Source organism: Salvia miltiorrhiza, chromosome 5, assembly GCF_028751815.1.
Source record: "Salvia miltiorrhiza cultivar Shanhuang (shh) chromosome 5, IMPLAD_Smil_shh, whole genome shotgun sequence".
NCBI lineage: Eukaryota > Viridiplantae > Streptophyta > Magnoliopsida > Lamiales > Lamiaceae > Salvia > Salvia miltiorrhiza.
In genome coordinates, this window is record NC_080391.1 from 12767667 (window position 1) to 12790328 (window position 22662).

General features: G+C 36.1%; 1 protein-coding gene and 1 pseudogene across 2 annotated transcripts; one reads left to right on the top strand and one right to left on the bottom strand.

The window, feature by feature from the left end:
• Nucleotides 1-1139: 1139 nt before the first annotated feature.
• On the bottom strand, nt 1140-4908 carry LOC131025530 (acidic endochitinase-like; annotated as a pseudogene).
• LOC130986105 (proteasome activator subunit 4) lies at nt 4862-22646 on the top strand. 2 transcript variants are annotated; one of them, XM_057909390.1, is made up of 35 exons: nt 4862-5225; nt 7294-7396; nt 7478-7590; nt 8024-8146; nt 9140-9241; nt 9337-9502; nt 9996-10112; nt 10206-10273; nt 10371-10472; nt 10543-10759; nt 10853-11074; nt 11153-11280; nt 11417-11534; nt 11630-11848; nt 11924-12079; nt 12766-12842; nt 12972-13180; nt 14075-14291; nt 14367-14446; nt 14521-14638; nt 14717-14887; nt 15049-15217; nt 15306-15349; nt 15493-15535; nt 15652-15797; nt 16018-16112; nt 16279-17168; nt 18779-19057; nt 19165-19260; nt 20032-20210; nt 20515-20596; nt 20771-20895; nt 21359-21451; nt 22169-22322; nt 22400-22646. In XM_057909390.1, the coding sequence occupies exons 1-35, from the start codon at nt 5065-5067 to the stop codon at nt 22439-22441; spliced, it is 5424 nt and encodes a 1807-aa protein (XP_057765373.1). In that variant the 5' UTR covers nt 4862-5064; the 3' UTR covers nt 22442-22646. The 2 variants fall into 2 exon arrangements, with proteins under 2 accessions (XP_057765373.1, XP_057765375.1); XM_057909392.1 differs by having other exon boundaries at nt 5085-5225; nt 7483-7590.
• Nucleotides 22647-22662: the final 16 nt, after the last annotated feature.

Sequence of the window (22662 nt, forward strand, 5' to 3'; positions counted from 1 at the left end):
TGAAGGAGCAGTCCTGCAGAGGACTTACATATAATATATGTAAAAGATGTTTGAGTGACATATGGATGTGAACAAACTTAACTTTATGAAGGTATATGAACAAATTTAACTCATTGGTTTGAAATTTGTAAGTTAACTCTCTTATTTTTTAATATAATTGTTATTTACACACTTGAATATTCGTACACAGTTAAAAAAGTGGTACACATTTGATAAATTCGTGCACAATTGTTAAATTTGTACACAATTAGCATAATTTACTGAATTAATTAGTACACAGTTGATAAACTCGTACACAGTTAATTTAATTTACTAAATTAATTAGTACACAATTGATATAATATGTGCACAGTTGATATAATTCAAATAAGTGCAAAATAGATAAATTTGTATACAATTGATATAAGTACTACACAGTTGAGTTTGTGCACAATTGAACAAAGTCAATTGTATACGTAATAAAGTGGACAATTGAATTCACTATATACAACTGAGATATTATTTATTAATATAACCAAATTATTATTTACTAAATAAATAAATTATTGATTACTTAATTAATTAATATATTAATTAATTATTGAGTTTGAGATCAATGTAATAAATATCTTTATTAGTTATTAATTAAAATTAATAAATAACTATTTTTTCTACTAACGAATTTTCTAAATTAATTTTTTTAGTTAATCAACTTATTTATTTATTTATTTATTTATTTATTTATTTATTTATTATTTAATACTCCATCCGTCTATGAAAAAACTTCATATCTTTCCTTTTTGGGACGTCCACAAAAAAAAAAAACTTTCTACCTATTTTTGGACTATACCCCACTACTTATAATTACTTACTTTTCACTTTTTCACAACTCTCAATATTAATTATAACATATTTTCACCACTTCCAATACACTCAACAACTTTTTCTCCACTCTCAATATATTCAACAACTTTTTTCTTAAAACTCGTGTCACTCCCTCTTAGGAAGTTCTTTCATTGACGGATGGAGTATGCATTATATACATGATTGTTTGAGTTTGTGATTATATCATGAAATGAAATCCTAATATATCATGTCACCCATCAACTAATTCGATCAAGTTAATTAACTTTATACTATGTTACGTAAGTTCTTATGCACTAAAGTGTCGATACACCCTATACATGAAAATCAGAAAATTTTCATTAATTAGATTATTCAAAAAATTTGGGCAATGATCTTCCTAATTTTATGGAATTGAGACGTCTTCTTCTCCTTAAAGAGGACCAGCTCCGTTCCTGAGATTTCATGGGCCCTAGGCGAAATGAGAAAAAATGGCACTTTCAATTGAATATGATTGTGTGCCTGTGGACCTTTTTTTTTAATGGAATAGGATTGGAGCTTTTGGGCTTGTATGTATTTTTTTTTATTGATTGGGGCCTAATGTGGTAACTAAAAAAATTCTTATTTTTATATAATAATAAAAATAAATAAAAAATTGGGGTCTTGTTTTGCCCTGGGCCCCTAGGCGGTCGCAGCCCTCGCCTATGCTCGGGGTCGGCCCCGAAGAGGACAGTGAAACTCCTAACACCTCCACCACCTTAAATCTAACACCAGGAATATCTCCCACAACATGTCCCTTACGCCCAAATCCAGCAATGAACACTTCATCATTTTCTTCGATGTAGTTTAAACAATCATCATTGGGGACGAAAGCAGCAATCTTCTTGCCATTCTTGATCAGCTGCACCCTAGCACACTTACGAATAGCAGAATTGGGCTGCTTAGCTTCAATATCTACTTTCTCAAGCACAATTCCCTTGGCATGGGATGACACGACGAATGGTTTTTTCCATTCATTCCCAAGGTGAGATTTCTTGTAAGACTTGTCAGCCCATCTTTGGGTCCTACGGTAGGACTTGAGCTTGCGCCCATCAGATAGGTGGCGAGTTGTTTGGCATCTTCGATTGAGTTGAGGTAGTAGCTCCCGACGACGGCGCCAATGAAGAGGATGACTTCGATGTCCTTGGATTGGCAGGAGTTGAGTTGAAGCACTGTGGAAGTAAGTGCTCCCGCGAGAACAAATCTAGTCCCCACTGCCTCCGCCGACGCCGGCAATCCCAGCAGAAACTCTCCCGCAGGAACAGAGGTCCACTGCTTCCACGCCTTCTCAAGGCTGTCCATGCCCGAAGAATACTGGCAAGGAGGGAGAACTGCACCCACACTTAGTCGAATAGCCCCGTCTGCAACGTCTTCCGTAATTAGAAAGATATCGCGTTAGGTCGTCCCAGTGGAGGTTAGTCCCTTTCTTGATGTCGAAGTCGATGCCGTCTAAAACGGCGTCGCCTAGGGGGCGGGATGACGACTGGCCGCCGAGGAAGTTGTTCCAGAGATAGGTGGCGACTTGTTTGGCGTCGTCGGTTGAGTTGAGGTAGTAGCTCCTAGCGCCGCCGCCAATGGAGAGGATGACTTTGATACCCTTGGATTGCCAGGAGTTGATGTCGGAGGTGAGGTTAGTGTAGGCGTTTGAGTATGGATCACAGTGGTCGATGAGGTTGATAATGGGGGTTTGGCCATTGCCAAAGGCAGGAAGAAAAACTATGATTACGAAGTTGTAGTCGACGGTGGCGCAGGTGGCAACCAGCGTGCCTTCGTTGCCATTTTGGCCCCAATAGATGGAGGAGAGGTCTGGCGACAGTGGCAAGGGCAATTCCGAGTGCTGAGTTTGGGCACAACAGAGAGAAAGAGAGAGGAAAGTGCATTAATTTTTGTTTTATTTAGTCTTTAATCAAACAAATTTTATTTTAATTTTGTTTTATTTTTATTTACTAATTAGTAAAGGTAAAATAGTATTTTCAATGTATTTTGCCCACCAAAGTCATCTTTTTATGTTGGTGGCTATATATGTCCTACACTATATGCTTTTGGTTACTTATGTCTTTCACCATTTTATTTCACATAGTTAATATATTAAACAAGGGTAAATATCATCTTTTGAACTATCGTTTGAGTGTTTTCTCAACAATATCTCACCCTAAGGGTAAATACAAAACAATACCCATCGTTTCATTTTTTTTCTTGTTTATGGCCCATAAAAATAATCCGGCAATCGGTAATTAACGTGTTCCGGCAATTACCATGTTGGCAGTACAAAATAAAAAAAAAATCCACGTATTTGAGCAATAAAACTGCACCTAAAAAAACTCAATTACAATAAACAAAAATTATGTACATTGAATGCTCTCATTTCTGCATTGCAACTGCGCCATGAGGCTCACCAGATTTCTCCTCCTACCTTTTCCGCTGAGGCCTCCCATTTCTTCATCACCATTGGTAGGAAGAGAGTCAAGTCGCAGAAGAAGGTGAAGTAGTACCGCCGTGCGCGGCATCAACGGCGAGGCCAATTTCCACAACACTGTCGAGGTATCATTTCAGCACCAGTAGCTTCTGCTGCTTGTTCCACTGTTGGTCCTACTTTTAGATGAGAGAGAGGTGTAAAGAGGACATGGGAGAAGGTGGTGCCGCAGCGGAGGAAGGTGGATGTGAATAGGCGAAGCTTCTTGGATGGAGAAGATGGATTCACCATTTTCATACCTCCCAAAAATGCACTTTTGCTAATGAGGTGCAGGTCTGATCCAACGAAAATGCTCGCCATTGCTAATTGAATAAACTGCTAGGTACGAAAATATCAACAAGTTGATGGTATTAATGATGAGTGAGGGCTGAGGAGTGCATGATTCTTGTTCACGGTGGTGGCACTTGTTCGCGGTGGAGATGGTAGTGGGCAAGGGGGACGACGGCTAGGACGTCTGAATGAGGATAGATTAGGGTTCAAGGAAGAGATGTATTTTTAAAGATGTGGATTTTTTTTAGTTCCACATGTAGTGCCAATATGGCAGTTGCTGGAACACGTCAATTACCGATTGCCGGAGTATTTTTGCGGGCCATAGTCAAGAAAAAAAATGGAACGAGGGGTATTGTTTTGTAATTACCCTTAGGGTGGGATATTTTTGAGAAAATGTTCAAACGATGGATCAAAAAGTGATATTTACCATTAAACAATTCATAATCTAAATAAAAATTCAATCCTCATTTCTATATGGGTGAATATCACTTTTTGGCCCATCGTTTGAGCATTTTCTCAAATATATCACACCCTAAGCATATTTACAAAACAATACCCATCGTTTCATTTTTTTTCTTATTTGTGGCGCTGTCCGCAAAAAAATTTTCTTCTCGAAACAATATCCACACTCTGCCGTAATCACTGTCGGGGTTAGGGTTCAACACTGGGGTGTATATTTTCAGGGATTTGTCACTTAAGTTTTGAGAAGCCAGACACGCTTCTTTTCTTGCGTGTATTTACTTTTTTTTTAATGTTGACGTGTAATAGCTACATGGCACTTGGTCGGAACACGTCATTTACCAGTAGCCGAAATTTTTTTACGGGCCACAAATAAGAAAAAAATTGAAACGATGAGTATTGTTTTATAAATATACTTAGGGTGAGATAAATTTGAGAAAACGCCCAAACGATTAGTCAAAAAGTGATATTTACCCTTTCTATATTCATCATTCATTATTCTCATATTAATTTCTATTCAACTTCTTCATTGAAAATTTTAAATAATTTTTTTTTTGAGAAAAATATTTATAAAATGTATTCAAACAAATAGATTCTGATATTAAATTTATATTAAAGTTCACAATTCAAAATTTAAATAAAATAATTAATATTAAATTTTATCATTTAAAAATATAAAAAAATAAATAAATTTCTTGCAGGTTCCAAAAGTGAGTTCCAAAACCTAACGTGGCAATTTAAGTGCTGATGGGAGGAATACTGGTATTTGTGAATACACGTGTATTTTATTTAATTTTATTTGAAATATTTAGGAGTGGAAGTCTTACCTCGGATTTAGTTGCCATTAATAATTCGTAGCCGTCATCACTTCCGGTAACAAGTCGGAATTTGTCTCTGTTTCTTGTCCCAAAAGAAAGACTCGCTTATATATCTGTATCTATTACCCCAATACTTCTCTTCCAGGGATTTCATTTCACTTTTTTTTCTCTTTCTGCACCACTATGCATCTTTACAACGCATGGCTGCCGCCGCCCGTGGCGGAGGATACGAAGCGTGAGAAGGAGGCATTCGCCGGAGTCGTCAAGTCCGTTAAGGACTCTTACAATCCTGATGATTCCGAATCGGTTTACTCTACTCTCAAATGGGTGTCCGTCATTGACCTGTTAAGTCTTCCCACTCTTAATTTTGATTTTGTTTATTTTTAATTCGTTTTGCACTTCTACTTGTTTATGTTTGCGCTTAAAGTTCTGTAAAGTAGTGGTTTTTTTTGCCTGTTGATTTTTGTAGGGCCGATTCGCATCTTTTGTTTTGCTTATTCTTTGACTGCGCACCTCATTTTTTTTTTATAAAGTGTTCATGGACATATTTTACTTAATCGACTTTATTGATTCTGTGTGACTGTGACCAATGGCATCTTATCCACTAGTTCCACTTCTGGTTGCAATATTGCAGGACGAATTACCAAGAAATAATTTTGAGAAATATATCCGTCATGTACCAATGTGATATAAACTACTTTAGATGAACAAAATGTCACCAAAAGAAGTTTGTCCCTTACAAGATGGATACTTGATTTAGTGTTAGTTTAGTGGTATCTCTAGTATTGTCGATCGCATGAATTGCTTGTTCAAGGTGTCGAGGGATCATGGATTCTGTACTTGGATTTTTTTTTGTTTTTATTATTACACCAATTGATATCTCGACCAGACAGTATTTACATAGAATTTAATTGCGATATTTTGTGAGGGTACTTGAGGCCTAACATTGAATTGGATCAGTTATGTATTGTGTGTGTTTAGAGAGACCTTCATGAATAGAAGTCATTCGTTCATTTTTTGCCACTTTCTACATTCCAATTACAATTTTGTATTGCCAAGATTTTGCAGTTTTGAAAAATAGTTGCACGTTGTGAATGCCGTATATCTAGAATAATAGTAGTATGTTTGGAGTCAAGTGTGTTTTGCTTTGGCATTCAAGTGTTGTTCATCCTCTTGAGAGTCAAGAAAAAAGAGTTATTAGCCAAATTTCATTTTCTAGGTCGACTTGGTTTTATCCAAGCAAATGAGATGTGCTGGAAAACAAAATGATAGTAGTAAAAAGGGTACTATCGTACTAGGTTCTCCCTGTACTCTCATATCTCATGTCACTACCTCATTGTAAAATTTATATATAGTGCGTTTTTATATGTATTTATTTTATATATTATACAACTTCGTAATAGAAACTAATACTTTGAGTACACATGTGAACTAGCAGCTGCTGTAAATTCTGCCAATTAATACTTTGTTTGTTATTGAAAGCCGTGCACCATTTAGTTAGTTCAGTTGCCAACTACAGAAAGACCAACACACCTGCTTAAAGAATTCCTTCTTGTTTGGATGTAACAGTGAAGGGCTGGGTGCTATTTCTGGTGTAAGAAGAAGTTGTTGCATGTCTCTTTTCTGGATACTCGGATAGTTATTATGAATTTGTGATTCACAATTTATTATTGTTTCGAAAACTGGATCTTAAGTTTCTTGTTGCACACATATTTAAGTCATCATAAGTACCCTAAACTTCTTATTTTATGTACTCCCTCCGTCCACAAAGATTGTGTGTTTATTACTATTTTCGTACGTCCACAAAGATTGTGTGTTTTCCTTTTTTGGAAACCTCCTTTATACTTTAAACCCCATTCACACTCAATATTTACAAAATACTCACCTTTACTTTTACAATTTGGTGGGCCCAATACTACCCTTTAACACTAAAATCACATCTTTCAACTTTTTTATTAAAGCCCATGCCCTCCACTCCACCATATACTCTTTGTGGACGGAGGGAGTATAATCTTTGATGTGATTGGTGTGCCGTACTCTTACTACATACTGGTTGGTTTTTCAATTCCTTCTTGTTTAATGGTCTCTGACCATTTGTATATTGTTTTTCATCAACAAAAACATGCAACTGCTTTCCCTTAGCAGTGGGACAACTGTTAAGTACCTCACCTTTTTTCTTGCTTTGCAAGATAGTCTATACATTAGCCAATTTGGTTGAAATCTAGTCTTAAATGGCGCTGTTAATTTTGTATGGAGTTCCGATAATATCTATTGGGTGGTTCATCATGCTTTTTACTATGATGCTTCTCCTTTGCGCGCAGTATGTCACAATCAAGTAGTTTGTATTACTGACATGTAATTGGTATGGGTTTGTAATTGATTAAGGCTTATTCTTCATCTTCTGTTGTGCAGTTTTGTGAAGGCCAAAAGTGACTTAATGGTTGAAGATGTTTCCGCCATTGTCGAAATTGGGTTGCAACTGTTTCAAGTATCAGATAACAAGCTATATGCACAGGTTCATATTTGGTTTATCCTGTTCGTAATGAAGTTGCCTTCTTTATATGCTCTGAGTTATTCTCTTGCATGTTTAAATTAGGTTAGATGGGGAAACATTCTAGTGAAATTGTTGAACAAGTACAGGAAAAAGTTATCCTTACAAGTCCAGTGGAGGCCTCTATATGATATTTTGATTCACACACACTTTACAAGGTAAGGTCCATAATCCTGACTTTTCTTGTTTCTTCAATATATCTTGTGCTGTTTCTTCTAAATATTGTCACTGAGTTAAAGTATATGTCGCAAAGTTGGCTAGAGGTTTCCCTGTACTTAATTTGAGCCTGACATTTAGTTAGGGCTTTCCAAAACAATATTGTTTGTGCCTTGCTATGCTGACCTAGTTGTGGTGTTAGTAATGGTCATGAGCCCCAGGGTTCTGGGTTCTTTGTCAACCTTCCGCTGAGTGTAGTTGAGTAAAGATCACAGAGCTGCAGCAATCAAGGGTCATTTTTGCATATATATGGTGCGGTGTGTGAAAAGCAGTGCATTAGATATACCTTAGTTGTTGTAAAATCTAGTGCCTTTGGGTCTTGTGACTCTTCTGTTTGAAGATATTCATATCTCTAGATGTTAATTTTCAATCCAGGAATACTGGCCCTGAAGGATGGAGAGTCAGACAACGACATTTTGAAACAGTTACTTCCCTTGTTCGGTCTTGCCGAAGATTCTTCCCTGCAGGTTCGGCGTCTGAGATATGGTCTGAATTCAGGTGTCTTTCTCATTCACTAAAGTTTTATGTTTGGATGCTCTTCTAAAATACTGTACTAGTCAGCTAGGTTTATTTTTGGACGCTCTTCTAATACGACTCTCATTATGTGTCTCTTGCTGTTATTCTTCTTCTTCACTCAAAATAGTAGCAGGAGAAACACAACCTTTATACCGATTATTGTTACTGTTTTCTTTATTCAAATTGAGTTTATGTTTGACGTCTGGAGAAACACAACTTTTATATCGATTCTTCGAATCTTTGTTGCTTTTGTCTTTCTTCAAATTGGGTTTAAGTTTGATGGTTGCATTTGGTAATCACAGAGTACTCTCTATGTCCTGGCAATGATTAGTATGACTCTCCATTATGTGTCTCTTAAACGTGTACAGTTTTATATGCTCCCTTGAGGGGAGGATAATAATCTTCACATTTTTGATTTTGTGTTGAAACCACAGACATGGTCATCAGTGTGGTATTGGTTTCTATTCTGATAAGATGCAGGGTCTCTACTTAAACGTTATAATGTTTCTATTAGATATACAAGCATCCTTTACAAGAAAGATAATGTACATTTTAGTAAGATGGTTCCTTATATCCAATTGGGCAAAGACGAACTAATGAAGCAATAGCATTATGAGCAAATTAGCTTGTGGATATTGGGATCACCATTTTGGACCTTTTCTGAAGCTTTTCTTTCATCTTTGTACTCTTCAAATTTTTTACTATAGTTAGCCACTGTGCTGTAATTGTTACCTACACATGCAATTTCTAAGTATGTGTTGTAAAATTGTTTTGTAAAGCAACTACTTGGCGTTACTGAATGAACTAAATCAGCGAGCCAACCTTCTCAACAAGTATACAACAATAGGATTTCGTCATGGGAACTGAATATGATTCCAGCCTTTGCTAATTATAAATATTCTTTCAGTTCATAATTATGGCTGTTACATCAATTTTAATGTAATTTATATTATTTCTCATTGAATTCAATTTCAGATCTCTGATGGAGAACCCATGGCATAATGCTTCTTTTGAGGGTGCTGGGTTTGTTCGACTTTTCCTCCCTACAAACTTTGAAAATCAGGATTTCTTTAAAGAGTAAGGAGTGCCCGTGTTTTCTTTCATAATTTCTTTATTTGATGAATGGGATATCATTTCAATGGTACATTTGTTTTATTTCATCTTTGTTGCAGTGAATGGATTAGAAAATGTTTAGATCATTGGACTTCAATACCAAATTGTCAATTTTGGAACAGCCAATGGGCCTCTGTCACTGCTCGAGTCATAAAAAACTATAAGTTCATTGACTGGGAAAGTTTTCTCCCAGATCTGTTTAATATTTACTTAAACATGTTTGAGGTAAGTCTATGCTTCTTTACGTGTTCTAGCTGTTGATTACATTGTAAAATCTATCGTTTTTAAGGTTTCTATCATTCTATGCTGAGAATTTGCAGTACCATTTTATTGAGGATTTTGCAGAAGATTCTTTGTATAAGAGAATTCATTAGATATTAAAGAATGCAAATTGAACTTGAATAACGTCTTAAGCAGGTGTTAGCAGAGTTCAGTATATTTTTTTAATTGATAGTTGTACATATGCTATATGCCTTGATGGAGTTATTTGACTGGCATTATTCTTTGTTTGACTGGCAATGCCTCACGACTGACTGCATGCTCCACTTACGTTAATTTATTTTCATGGTTCCTGTGGTATGTACTTATGAGGCAATTAGTTATGGCCAGAAGTTGGATTATGATATAGGAATACTCGTTACTGTTAAGTATACATAGACAGCTTTTGCATAACAGGAACTTCCGTTGTGTGTGAAGTGAATATCTGATGTTTGTGCAGGTTCCTGTGGCCAATGGCAGTGGATCATATCCATTTTCTATAGATGTTCCTAGAAACACGAGATTTTTATTTGCAAATCGTTCTGTAACACCATCAAAGGCCATTGCTAAATCTATAGTAAGTTTTCAATGATCGGCCTAGTAGTTGATCCACCAAAGTCACATCGACAATAATCAAAGCGTGGTTCGACTTATTTCAATGCCAATGCAGGTGTATCTATTGAAACATGGTGGCTCAGCCCAAAGGCACTTTGCTAAATTGGCCAATCTCTTAGAGCAGTTTGTTTCCTATTATTCTTTTTTCCATCCGACCATTTCCTTCTTTCTGATGTCTTCTTTTCTATTGCCATTGACCATGTATTTTGTTATTTTTTAGATATTACCATCCTTCAAATGGTGGGCGCTGGACTTACTCGTTGGAACGCCTTTTGTTCCACTTGGTGAATACCTTCCAGAAGCGCTTGCAACATGAGCAACTGTAAGAGATATTCAGAACAACTAAATGACACCTCTATGTTGATATAATTTCTAAAAGTATACTATTTCAGGAGCAAAGATGCCAGCGAACAATCTGGATTATTCCTGATGCAGTCTGATAGGGTTTCTTTTGTGAATACCATACTGAAGTTAATTGATCGTGGCCAATATAGCAAAAATGAGCAGCTATCTGAAACAGTAGCAACTGCAACTTCTATCTTGTCATATGTTGAACCATCTTTGGTTCTACCTTTTCTCGCGTCTAGGTTCCACATGGCTTTGGAGACTGTAAGTTTCTTTTCCTAGGAAGTCTCTTAGTATTTCTAGTTCTGTTACTCATGACTACTTTTTCTCATAATTTAATTGATGTATGACTATCAGATGACAGCAACACACCAGTTGAAGAGTGCCGTGACATCTATAGCATTTGCTGGAAGATCACTGTTCTTTACCTCTTTAACAGACTTTCCAATGGACAATGGATCTGATTCATATACTGATCTGCTGATGATTTCTTTATCCAATGCTTTGCTTGGTATGGATGCCAATGATCCTCCCAAAACCTTGGCTACCATGCAACTGCTGGGTTCTATATTCTCTAATGTGAGGCTCTTTACTCCAGACATCTACTTTAGTTATGCGTAATGCTTTAATATTTGTCTTGTATTCTTTCATTTGTAGATGTCTACAGTGGATGATGATATAACTGAAGGGTCACTGTTTCCATCATTTCGCTTCTCGGAGTGGCTTGATGAGTTCTTGTGTCGATTATTTTCGTTACTCCAACACTTGGAACCTAGTAGTGTTCTGTAAGCTGATATCATATATTTTACATTCTTTCTCTTATAAACATAGTTCAAAATAGTTCATGTACATTGTTTGTTAGCACTGTGGTGGTTTCTCTTTTTTCATGAACCTTGGAATGAGTAGTCAGTTTTGCTGCAGGAATGAAGGCACTCACACACCATCAACTTCAGGAACTTTCCTAGTAGAGGATGGGCCATACTACTTCTGTATGCTGGAAATATTGCTTGGGAGGCTCTCAGCTTCACTGTACAAGCAGGTACCTGGGCTATAAATGAACTTATTGATTTTTTTCAGTCTATTTAGTTTGTCCCAATCTCGAAAAGATGTTCTGACTTGTGTTAATTTTGATAGGCTCTCAAAAAGATTTCCAAGTTTGTCACGACAAGTATTCTTCCTGGAGCAATAGCAGAAATCGGACTACTTTGTTGTGCCTGTGTTCATTCAAATCCACAAGATGCAATTGTTCAACTAATCAAACCAATTTTGGAGTCGGTTACCTCTTCTTTGGGAGCGACACCGAAAACAGGTTACGGAAATAGAGCAACTTCTAATGCATCGTCCTCAAGAAAGGTTCTTATTCTATATATGTCCTCGATGGATTGAAGTGCTGCTGAAATTCTTTATTTATAGTTGTATTTTTTCTAGGAAAAATCAATACTATCGCCAGCTCTTGAAACTGCTATTGAGTATCAGTTAAAAGTACTCTCAGTGGCAATCAGTTATGGAGGTCCAGCTCTTTTGTGTTACAGGGAGCAATTTAAAGAAGTTCTTAGTTCTGCATTTGATTCGACATCTTGGAAGGTTATTTTTCTGTTTCGGTTTACTGGATTATACGTTTACTAACACTGCATTCTTGCATGCTTATCCAACTAGTTGGTTGTGTCATACCAAAACACAAGTGTTCTGTACCATAATAAACAAAAAAAATCCAAAATATAAATAAATTAGTCAAATGGCATAACCATGAGTTCAGGATTAGAGAAAAACGAGATACAAAATGATACTTGGTAGGTCTACAGCAAGGTATCTCAACTATCCTGGATGAGTTCCATTGATTGAAGTAGGTTGTAGATGGACCTCAGTTGCTATCATCATCAGCACTCTCTTCCTGTAGATCATACTACAGTTGGCAATTAAAATGTGGAGTATTGCTCAGTGAGTTTGAAGATTTGGAATCGTTGAATCGTTACTTAAAGTCATTGTGTACTGGTAGGAGAAAATATTTGTGCATCAGCCTGCATAGAAGCAGTGTTTGGGTGGTGTGTTATGTGTCTTCACATGCTCAGATTTGTAGATCTTTTATTTGAAACCATGCCGGAAAATAATTCTAACTAGATTTGTTGAATGAAGCAATTAGGATATGAGTGCTTAGATGTTATGTATTGGACCTGTATTAATCCCACGCAATTTTATGCACATTCTTATATCTAATCCAAATCTAGATGAGTTATTCTCTCAAGATTTAAATGCCGTGACTTATTTTGTAGGTTAATGGAGCTGGTGACCATGTCCTTCGTTCTCTTTTAGGAAGCCTTGTTCACTATTATCCCATTGATCAGTACAAGTATGTCTAACTCTTTTACTTGATTTGCGGTACAAGTAGTTCACATTCCTTACACACTTTTATATGTATATCTACATGCATTTACTCATCCTTCCCTTTGACACTTGTCTACATGTCATAACTTCTTAGGTGTATTATGCATCACCCTTCCGCTGCTTCCCTAGAGGAATGGGTTGACATGAAAGATTTTTCACTAGATAAGCTAGTGATGGGACCAAAATGGCATGTCCCCACAGAGGATGAAATAAATTTCGCAAATGAGCTTCTAAGCCTGCACTTTGATTCTGCTCTAGATGACCTGCTGACAATATGCCAATCCAAAATCCATTCTGATCCAGGTATACATGGATGCAGTTCTCTTATATGAACTTGAAGCATTCCCCCTTCCCGCGCCCTGTGGTACATATATATATATATATATAGGGTTGAGTTCAACAGATAATTATCTTTTTATTCATCATGAACAAATCTATATAGCTTACGAACAGATCAACATAACTAATGAACAGACATATTTAGTAAAAATATAGAAAAACTCGCCACCAGCAGGATTCGAACCCGGGGCAAATTGTTGTTCATGCGGTACATTGATCTGTTCATTAAAATTATAGATCTGTTCGTTTTTATTTTACGAATTCTCTATTCTCCACAATATTTAGCTTCTCTGTTGAACCCTTCTCTCTCTCTCTATATATATATATATATATAAATTTGTGATTGCTAACTGGAAAAATATGGATTGCAGACTAACTTACAAAACTCCTATTTGGGCTTGATTTATTTACAATACCTATAATATTTGGAAATTAGAAATAGCCCGTGAGGATTATCATTATCCCCTTAATATATGTAGTTGTCTCACAGCTATCTCCCTATATAAGTATACTTTCAATTTTAAACAAATGCTGAAGGATATTTTCAATTTACATTAGTTTGTATTGCTGTTAATAGATTTAAACATGGGGGTAGTTTTTTAGTATAGCATTTTAGAATGTTACTTATTAAATAACTAAAAGAGACAGATTCGTAACCACATCTATATTGAAATACATGAATTGTCTACCTAAAGTTCTATTTGTTTGTGCAACTTGTTCATTGTTTGACATATTTCAGTTTTTTTTTATAAATATTTAATACCTTAAAAACAGACATCTCGCATGAGGGATTTTCTTTGTTTTGTTTTATTTTGAGATTGTTTATGATACTGACTTATTTGTACTTTTAATGCCCAGGAGACGAGAAAGATCACTTAAAAGTGACTCTTCTACGTGTTGACTCTTCATTACAAGGTGTTTTATCATGTTTACCTGATTTCAGGCCGTCCTCTGAGAATGGGATGGTAAAAGAGGCAGGCACTTCTCCTTTTCTGATTGCTGGGGCAACAGGCTCATGTGTTGGAAGCACAGAATTACGGCAAAAGGCTGCTAATGTCATCCATGAAACCTGCAAGTAAATATCTATTCCTCTACTGTTTATCTGTCAGCTTTCACGTCCTTTTAAACTCACGGTACCCTAATGTTTCAGATATTTGTTGAAGGAGAAGTCTGATGATAGCATTTTATTGCTACTTCTCATTCGTATAATGGATACATTAGGAAATCATGGTGAGAATACTTTGTAAGGGATGATGTACTTATGTTGGTAGTTGATATTGATCATTCTTCTCTTGATCCTGCAGGAAGTGCAGAATATGAAGAGTGGTCTAATCACAGGCAGGCCTGGAAACTTGAATCTACTGCTATAGTAGAGCCTCCAATTAATTTTATCGTGTCATCTCATTCAAAAGGAAAACGAAGGTGGGTTTATACCATGATTTCTTTACTTCAATATTTTTACACATAAGTTACTGAGGATGCTAAATGATTCTGTTGTAGACCTAGGTGGGCCCTAATAGACAAAGCTTATATGCATAATACTTGGAGATCATCACAGTCATCATATCATTTGTTCCGTACGAGCGGGAACATGTTTCCATCAGAACATGTGACACATCTAATGGACGATCTACTTGAACTCTCTTTGCATAGTTATGAAACTGTGCGAAGGTGAGTTCTGCAACTCTTTTCATTTCCTATAATTTTAATTACTATGCTATGGCCTATGATGCCTGGCTAGAGAATGCTATGTCCTACGCGTGCATGGTTAGCAAATACATTGTTTCCACTTCTTGTGGTAAGATTGCTTATGTATGTGTATTTATCCCCAGACTTGCTGCAAAATGTGTCCTGAAGTTGATGAAAAGATGGCCATCAACGATTCCAAAGTGTGTGCTGTCTCTTGCTGAAAATCTTAAAAAGCCAAGCTTGCCTGAAAATGCAGTCTTGGGTTCTTGTGCTGTACTTTCATCCCAAACTGTTCTTAAGCGTTTGACAACGGTATCACTTAAAAGAACTGCTTAGTTTAAATACTGTTAAAAGAATTTTGTGAGCTCTGCTGACGCTTTTTATATTTTCCTTACTCCAGGACAGGAAGGCTCTGTCGTCATTCCTTCTTGGAATTTTATACAGGTATTGTTTCTTTCTATACTTTTTTTAATCTCCAAGATATGTTTTGCGAGTAAACTATATTTGGCTTATTTACCTTTTTTTCTTTTTCTTTTTCTTTTTCTTTTTCTTTTTCTTTTTGTCTTTTCTTCTTTTGGGTCTTGAAGCTCCCATAATGAATCCCAAAAGGCTCAGAAAGCAATTACTGAGGTTAGCAAGATGATTTAGTGGTTGCATTTCTCATATTACCATTGATTTTTGTCAAGTTTCTATGCAAAACCCCTTCGATATTGTATAATAGTTTTTTCATTATAATATGTCTACAGCTTTTTGTCAAGTATAATATCCATTTTGCGGGATTGTCAAGAAGCATTTTTCGCGGACCAGCCCAACATGCTGATGGGACTGAATTTGCTGATTTGGTTGCTGAAATTGGTTCTATGAGTTTTGATAGCACCAATTTGCATTGGCGGTATGGAACATTTACTGCGTCTTGTAGGACTTATACTGCTTCTACTAGTAAATCAATTTTAATGATATCCATGTTGATGTTCATCATCTTCTAGATCATTAAGAATGTGAAAATTAAACCTCACCCAGAGGTGCATCACTTATTTTAGTTCAGATGCACCCAAGGAGACATTTTCTACATGCTTGTAGATCAACCTAACTTCACATGGCCTCTTTTTTAGGTATAATCTAATGGCTAATAGAATTCTGCTGTTGCTGGCTACAGCATCCAGAAATGATCCAAATGTATCCACAAAGGTTATCGGCGAAATTGCTGGTATGTCATTAACCCTGTTTCAAGCCGTTGTTTTCACACTAATTAAAATAGGTGTAATTCCTTTTAATAATATAAGCTGTAACTAGAATTTATGTCTGCTATGCAACTACCAATTTACTCGTGCAACTTGCAAATTTTTTCGCGGTTAAGAATTTATGAATTTCAGGTCATTTTTTGAAGAATCTGAAGAGCCAACTTCCACAGACTCGAATTCTAGCAATCTCCGCACTAAACACTCTTCTAAAAGAGTCACCTTACAAGTTGTCAGCAGATAACGATGCCCATGTTGATGGGTATAAAGAGCCCAAGTCATCTCTTGAAGGAGCTTTAACTAGTATTTTTCAGGAAGAAGGATTTTTCAGGGAGACTTTGAATAGTCTGTCTCATGTTCATATCATCAGTGATATCGATACTGCATCTAGAGGACATGGAAATTCTTCTCTGCAGACGTTTGCAGACAAATCAATAACTCGTTTCTATTTTGAGTTTTCTGCCTCATGGCCTCGTACTCCAAGTTGGATATCTTTATTTGGAAGCGATACTTTTTACTCGAACTTTGCCCGGATCTTTAAAAGGCTAATTCAAGAATGCGGTATACCTGTTTTGCTGGCTCTGAGAAATGCACTAGAGGAGTTTGTAGATGCTAAGGAGAGGTCAAAGCAATGTGTTGCAGCTGAAGCATTTGCTGGAGTGCTGCATTCTGATGTCGATGGTGTTTCAGAAGCATGGGATAGCTGGATGGTTGTCCAATTACAGAATATTATTAATGCGCCCTCAGTGGAATCTATTCCAGAATGGGCTGCGGGTATACGTTATGCTGTCACTGGGAAGGGAAAATCTGGGACTAAGGCTCCTGTTCTAAGAGAGAAAATTATTGATTGCTTGATGAAACCTTTACCAGAAACAGTGACTACTTCTGTAGTTGCCAAGCGCTATACTTTTCTTTCAGCTGCCCTCATTGAAGTATCTCCTCCAAGAATGCCTGAAATAGAATTGATGTTTCATCATGGTCTTCTGAAAGAATTATTGAGCAACATGAGCCATTCATCTGCGCAGGTAAATGACTTAATTTCCATTAGACTTCTTTAGAGATTAAGAGGGTGTTTGGCTGAGCTTATAAGCTCCTCAAAATAGCTTATAAGCTCCTTCAAAGTGTTTGGCAAAATAAGCTCCTCAACAGCTTATAAGCTCCAAAAATAAGCTCCAAGAGCTTATAAGCTCCCCAAAAAATAAGTTCCTCTACCCCAACTTATTTTTTTATAATCTCATATGCAACAATCTTTTTACAAATATTTTTCAACTATAATTTATTATTTCCATCATATATCATTTAAGTTTATTTTTCTTCAATTTACTCTCTCTAAAAAAATATTTTCTCTCTCTAGCAAAAAAACTCTCTCTAGCTTATAAGCTCAATTATCCAAACACTTTGACAATTTATAAGCTCTTAAAAATTACATCTTATAAGCTCTTGAAACATCTTATAAGCTCCAAGAGCTTATAAGCTCTTTAAAATAAGCTTAGCCAAACACCCTCTAAGTATGCTTTATGGCATTATTTGTCTCTTTATTTTAATTATGTCTTTTATTACTGGGCCAGTTCTGAGGGTTCTGATCATGAGCATCATAGCTCTCTGTATTTGTTGTTTCTGAGATCAGTTTCCTTACCAAGTGGAATAATTCTTTTATCAATCTTTTCTCAGTTTTCAATGTCTCCATTTACATGAGACCAAAGTATAGACTAGTGTTGAAAACATGTTTTACCTTCTTCACTTTTTTTGTATTTCTGTACAATGGGTTGGGGTGAACAAGGTTTGCCATCTTTTAAAATCTCTGTTTGATATTATAATTCAAAGCAGGAATTTCACTTGACTGACCTCATGTGGAAGGAACATTTAATGTTTCTCTGTGGTTTCCAAAAGCTTGCTATATACAAGATTACATGCGATTTTTGGATGATTCTTCTCTCTAGGTTTTGGACAAGCCCTTGGTTGGTCCGGAAGCAGTCTATTTTTCTACATTTGTAGTTTTTACTTGTCCTTCTAGACAACCTTCCGAAATCTTTTATTGCATTAGTTATTACCTTCTTTATCTGTTATCTGTTTTCTTTTTATAATTCAATTCGCCTCCTTCACCCCCTTCTTGTGAATGACAATTTTCAAGTTCTGCAATTTTCTCGTACTTACAAAATTACCTGTATGAAACTGTTGATATCCACCTTGGCAGCTAAAACTGAAGGAAGTTTGAACTTTTAGGGGTTGTTTACTTGGCATGATTGATAAGATGCATGATTGAGTATTTTTTATCCTCAAGAGTAGGATTTCTCCAATCGCACCCTGGCAATGGGATATGAATCGAGCAAAACTAGCTCAAATGATAGAAATAATCAAGGGTCTTGGGATATCCCAAAGTTTCAATCCATCCAAGTAAACAAGGGCTTAACCTTACTATTTTTATCTATCAAGGTTAATCTTCCAAAGTAAACGCCCCCTTAGTGGATTGTTTCTGTTGGAGTACATCTGCCAGAAACTGGATACTTCAATATTTTTTTAAGCAGATTTTGGAATAATTATTATGGGTTGCTTATATTTCCATTTTCTTCGGGGATTAATGTTTGGTAGCCGTTTATTGACTTGTTATAAATATTAATGACTATTTCTTGAACAGGTGAGAGAAGCAATTGGTGTTACGCTTTCTGTATTATGTTCAAACCTTCGACTTCATGCGACCTGTGGCAGTGATCACTTGCAAGAAGTGGGAGCCAGCACTTCAGATATAAGTGCTGCAGGAAGCTGGGATCAATATCTGGTGAAACGAGCTTCTGAATTGGTCACTAAGGTACAAAGTGTTAGTGCATCAGAAAGTTTAGAGATTCCAACAAAGCAAATATCAGAAAATGGGATGTCAAGTGAGCATTCTAAAGACGATATCAGATGGATGGAAACGGTATATTTTTGTCTACAAACTTATTTGATTGTTGGCTCAAGAAAATCCTTCCATTTTTTCTTTTATGGGTTATGTGAGCAATTGATTCCATCTTTCTCTATGTGCAGTTGTTTCATTTTATCATATCGTCTTTGAAGTCTGGAAGGTCTTCAGTTCTGTTGGATGTTATTGTGGAACTTCTGTATCCAGTGATATCTTTACAGGTAAATTGTCTGTGAGTTTCACGCTTCTATGGTTTCTGGGTCCAGTTTGATACCCTGACAGTGAATTGTTTGAGCACAAAATGCACTCATTTGCTTTTCATGTTCATATATCAATTATTGTAACACCTCTTTCATGAGACAAGAAAGTGGCCTTGACTTAGCGCAGTACTGCTGGCTTAAGGGCGAAACTTAAGAACCTTTGTGAATTAAACAGCAGCTAGAAAATTATAGTTTCTTTTTTGGCTAGACTTCTTTAAATAGCCTTGAAGAGGAAGATCCATGCCGTTCCTTATGAATAGTTTCCTTTGTGACAGTGTAATTTAAGGCAGATCTAAGTAAGGTGCTTCACCACTAGAAAATTGATACTATATCCTAGTTTTATATTCTCAAAACTTATTTATGTTGATTAGGACCATTGCATAATTTGGGTTCCTATATCTGATTATGAAAATTAAACTGTGAGCGATTCAGCTGGCAGGCCTCATCTTCATATAATTTCTCATGTAATAGCACAATTATATGAATTGCACTGCTTATTGGGTGTTACTGCTTTACTATGAATCAATCAAGTAAAATTTATGTAATATGTTATATGCTACCGCTACAAGAATTAAAAACACTTGGTGTTGTAAGATGAAAATTAGTTGTTTTTTTCAATTGAATGTGGCTAAAATTTCATATATTCTATCATGGTCTTCACACTTCAAGGATCTCTGCCTCTCACTTGATCACTTTAGGTATAACCTTTTGTATTGATATTTATTTTTGAAGGAAACGTCAAACAAAGATCTGTCAAATCTGGCGAAGGCGGCTTTCGAATTGCTAAAATGGCGGGTGTCTGGGGAGCCTTATCTTCGGAAAATGGTGCCTATTATTATTTCTTTAGCTAATGATCCAAATTGGAGAACTAGATCTGCAACTTTAACCTTCTTGAGAAGTTTCATGTACAGGTATGCTATCTGTTGCATATATTCATTTGTAGTATTGTCTTTTTATGTTTTTTGTTCCTGTCATTTGCGACCATTGCTTGAATTCGCACCTAGGGAGTTTGACATTTTTTACCTTCTTGTTAGTCAATTTATTAATGCATATTAGGATAATGCTCCCCTATGTGCCCAAAATTTTATATACGTCTTTGCAGTATATATAAAGAAAGTAATGTTCTGCCCTGATATTACTCTCTCTTAGCTCAACCTTTTTGCACTTTGTCATGCTATTAGTATGCCTTATAGTGCCTTTTCCATCTTTCTGCAGGCATGCTTTTGTTCTCTCAAACATGGATAAACAACAAATCTGGCAAGCTGTGGAAAAGCTCCTAACAGACAGTCAACTAGAGGTAAGTTATGTACCAATACAGTTCTTTTTGGCTGCCCAAGGATATAAAATCCATCTCATTCTATGTTTTTAAATACTTTACTAAATAAAAAAGCTATCTTTCCTTATCTTGCATGTGTTTCCTTCCATAAGATGGTTACTGAAAAAATTAATTCATCACAATCCTTTTATTCAGGTAAGAGAGCACGCAGCTGCTGTTTTAGCAGGATTGATGAAGGGTGGAGATGTCGACTTAGTTGAAGATTTTCGCCAGCGAGCTTATGAGCAAGCTAGTGCTGTACTGAAAAAGAGGAAGCAGAGGTAGTTTGTTGCTTAAGATTTTCACATATCTTCTTTTTTTCCTGAATATATTATAGTTATCTTTGTAATAAGCCATGTCCAGAAACTTCTGCTCAGTTACTCTTAATGAAGTTGCATTATAGTAAGATTATCTTAGCCATATGTTAGCTTCAATATCCGACTGATTCTGAGGTTGAGAATTTTACTCGTGATGTCATTTTGACAAAAAGTTTGTTCAGATAATCTACTCTTAACATGACTTCCTCCGCAACCTTGTTTCAAATATTCGCGAGTTAATTATCAATATAATGATGTAGATCAATTCTTTATGGACAGTGCTCTCCCAATAGGAAAATAGTGATTCTTGGAAATAATGTCGTTGAAACAATCAGGCTAGCATATGTACTGAAGTATCTTCTACTATATAGACATATTCTGTATATGAACATATTTTTTGGTGTAACTTAAAAATTTGCTATTTCAGGAGCACGGTTTCTGCATTGCCCATTGCATCTGTACATGGTTCAATACTTGCTTTGGCAGCATGTGTACTATCAGTTCCGTATGATATTCCCAGGTGACTTCGACTTCTGAACTGCTTAAGATTCTATATCTGCGACCAGTTGTTTATATTGAATTTGGGTAGTTGTGGCTACAAGGTAAATGATGGTCGCTACCGAATCCAGATGTTTTGGTATAGCTTTCTTTTTGGTCGACAATAAAAGAAGGAACTTAAATTTAACCTTGTAAATGCATACAAGTTAGAGAAGTATCTGGTAGTTGAAGGAGGTTTTTCCGTGTCCCTCCTCTGGAATTCCTGGCTTATCCATCCAACCATGGTTTTGGTTGTTTCTGGGATGGTTATGGTCTTAAGTTGTTTATAATTTGAACTTTTGTTTTGGTTTAATAGAAAATGTTCAAAACCAAATAGAAATAAAAACTTAATTCATTTTCTGTTGTGTCTGTATGTGTAGTATGCTACTAGTTTCCTCAAACTAGAGCCTAGCTTCTTTAACTACCCATGGATTTTTAACTTGTGTCTTGACAAATAATTTTGGTTTTATTCAATCATCTCCTTCTATATCTTTTTGTTCATTTATTTGGCAAATGGAACTGTCCTACTGTCAAAAGGAAATCTAATAGCTTTCGGGGGTAGGATTGTTTTACTGTTACTTGATTTTATTGAAACCTGAATAGCACCTCGGCAAATGATACACATGAAAATTATGCACGCAAGTTGAATTATATGCGCAAATTAGTAGGTCCATTGCTTATATAAATGTGAACGTTCCAGTTGGTTGCCGGAGCATGTGACTCTGCTGGCCCGTTTTGTGTCGGAGCCATCGCCTTTGAAATCCACTGTTACGAAAGCGGTTGCTGAATTCCGCCGCACTCATGCAGACACTTGGAATGTACATAAAGATTCATTTACTGAAGAGCAACTAGAGGTATTACGAATCTCCCTCTCATGATTCTTGCATGGAAAATGTTTCCTAGTTGACAAGTTTATTATGGATTCTTGCAGGTCCTCGCTGATACATCTTCTTCTTCTTCATACTTTGCTTGATGTATACCTTCCCAATGCCAATACCAAAAATAAAATGACCCTTGACGTTATTTGTATTCACAAATCCATAATTTCCGTAGAGGTTATTTGTATTACATGTGTAATGTACTATTCTCTACATATATCAATTTACGTTCTTTTGTAATCTACTAGGACTGGCTTTCATACTTTTATTTGGAAAATAAAGTTTTGCTTGTGGATATCATGTGAAAATGCCCCTC

Excerpts from the sequence above, each read along its gene's own strand:
- LOC130986105 (XM_057909390.1), top strand. The coding sequence starts at position 5,065 with ATGCATCTTTACAACGCATGGCTGCCGCCGCCCGTGGCGGAGGATACG. Across the intron at positions 15,350-15,492 it reads CTTCTTGGAATTTTATACAG|CTCCCATAATGAATCCCAAA; the intron begins GTATTGTTTCTT and ends TGGGTCTTGAAG. Across the intron at positions 19,058-19,164 it reads ATATCAGATGGATGGAAACG|TTGTTTCATTTTATCATATC; the intron begins GTATATTTTTGT and ends CTCTATGTGCAG.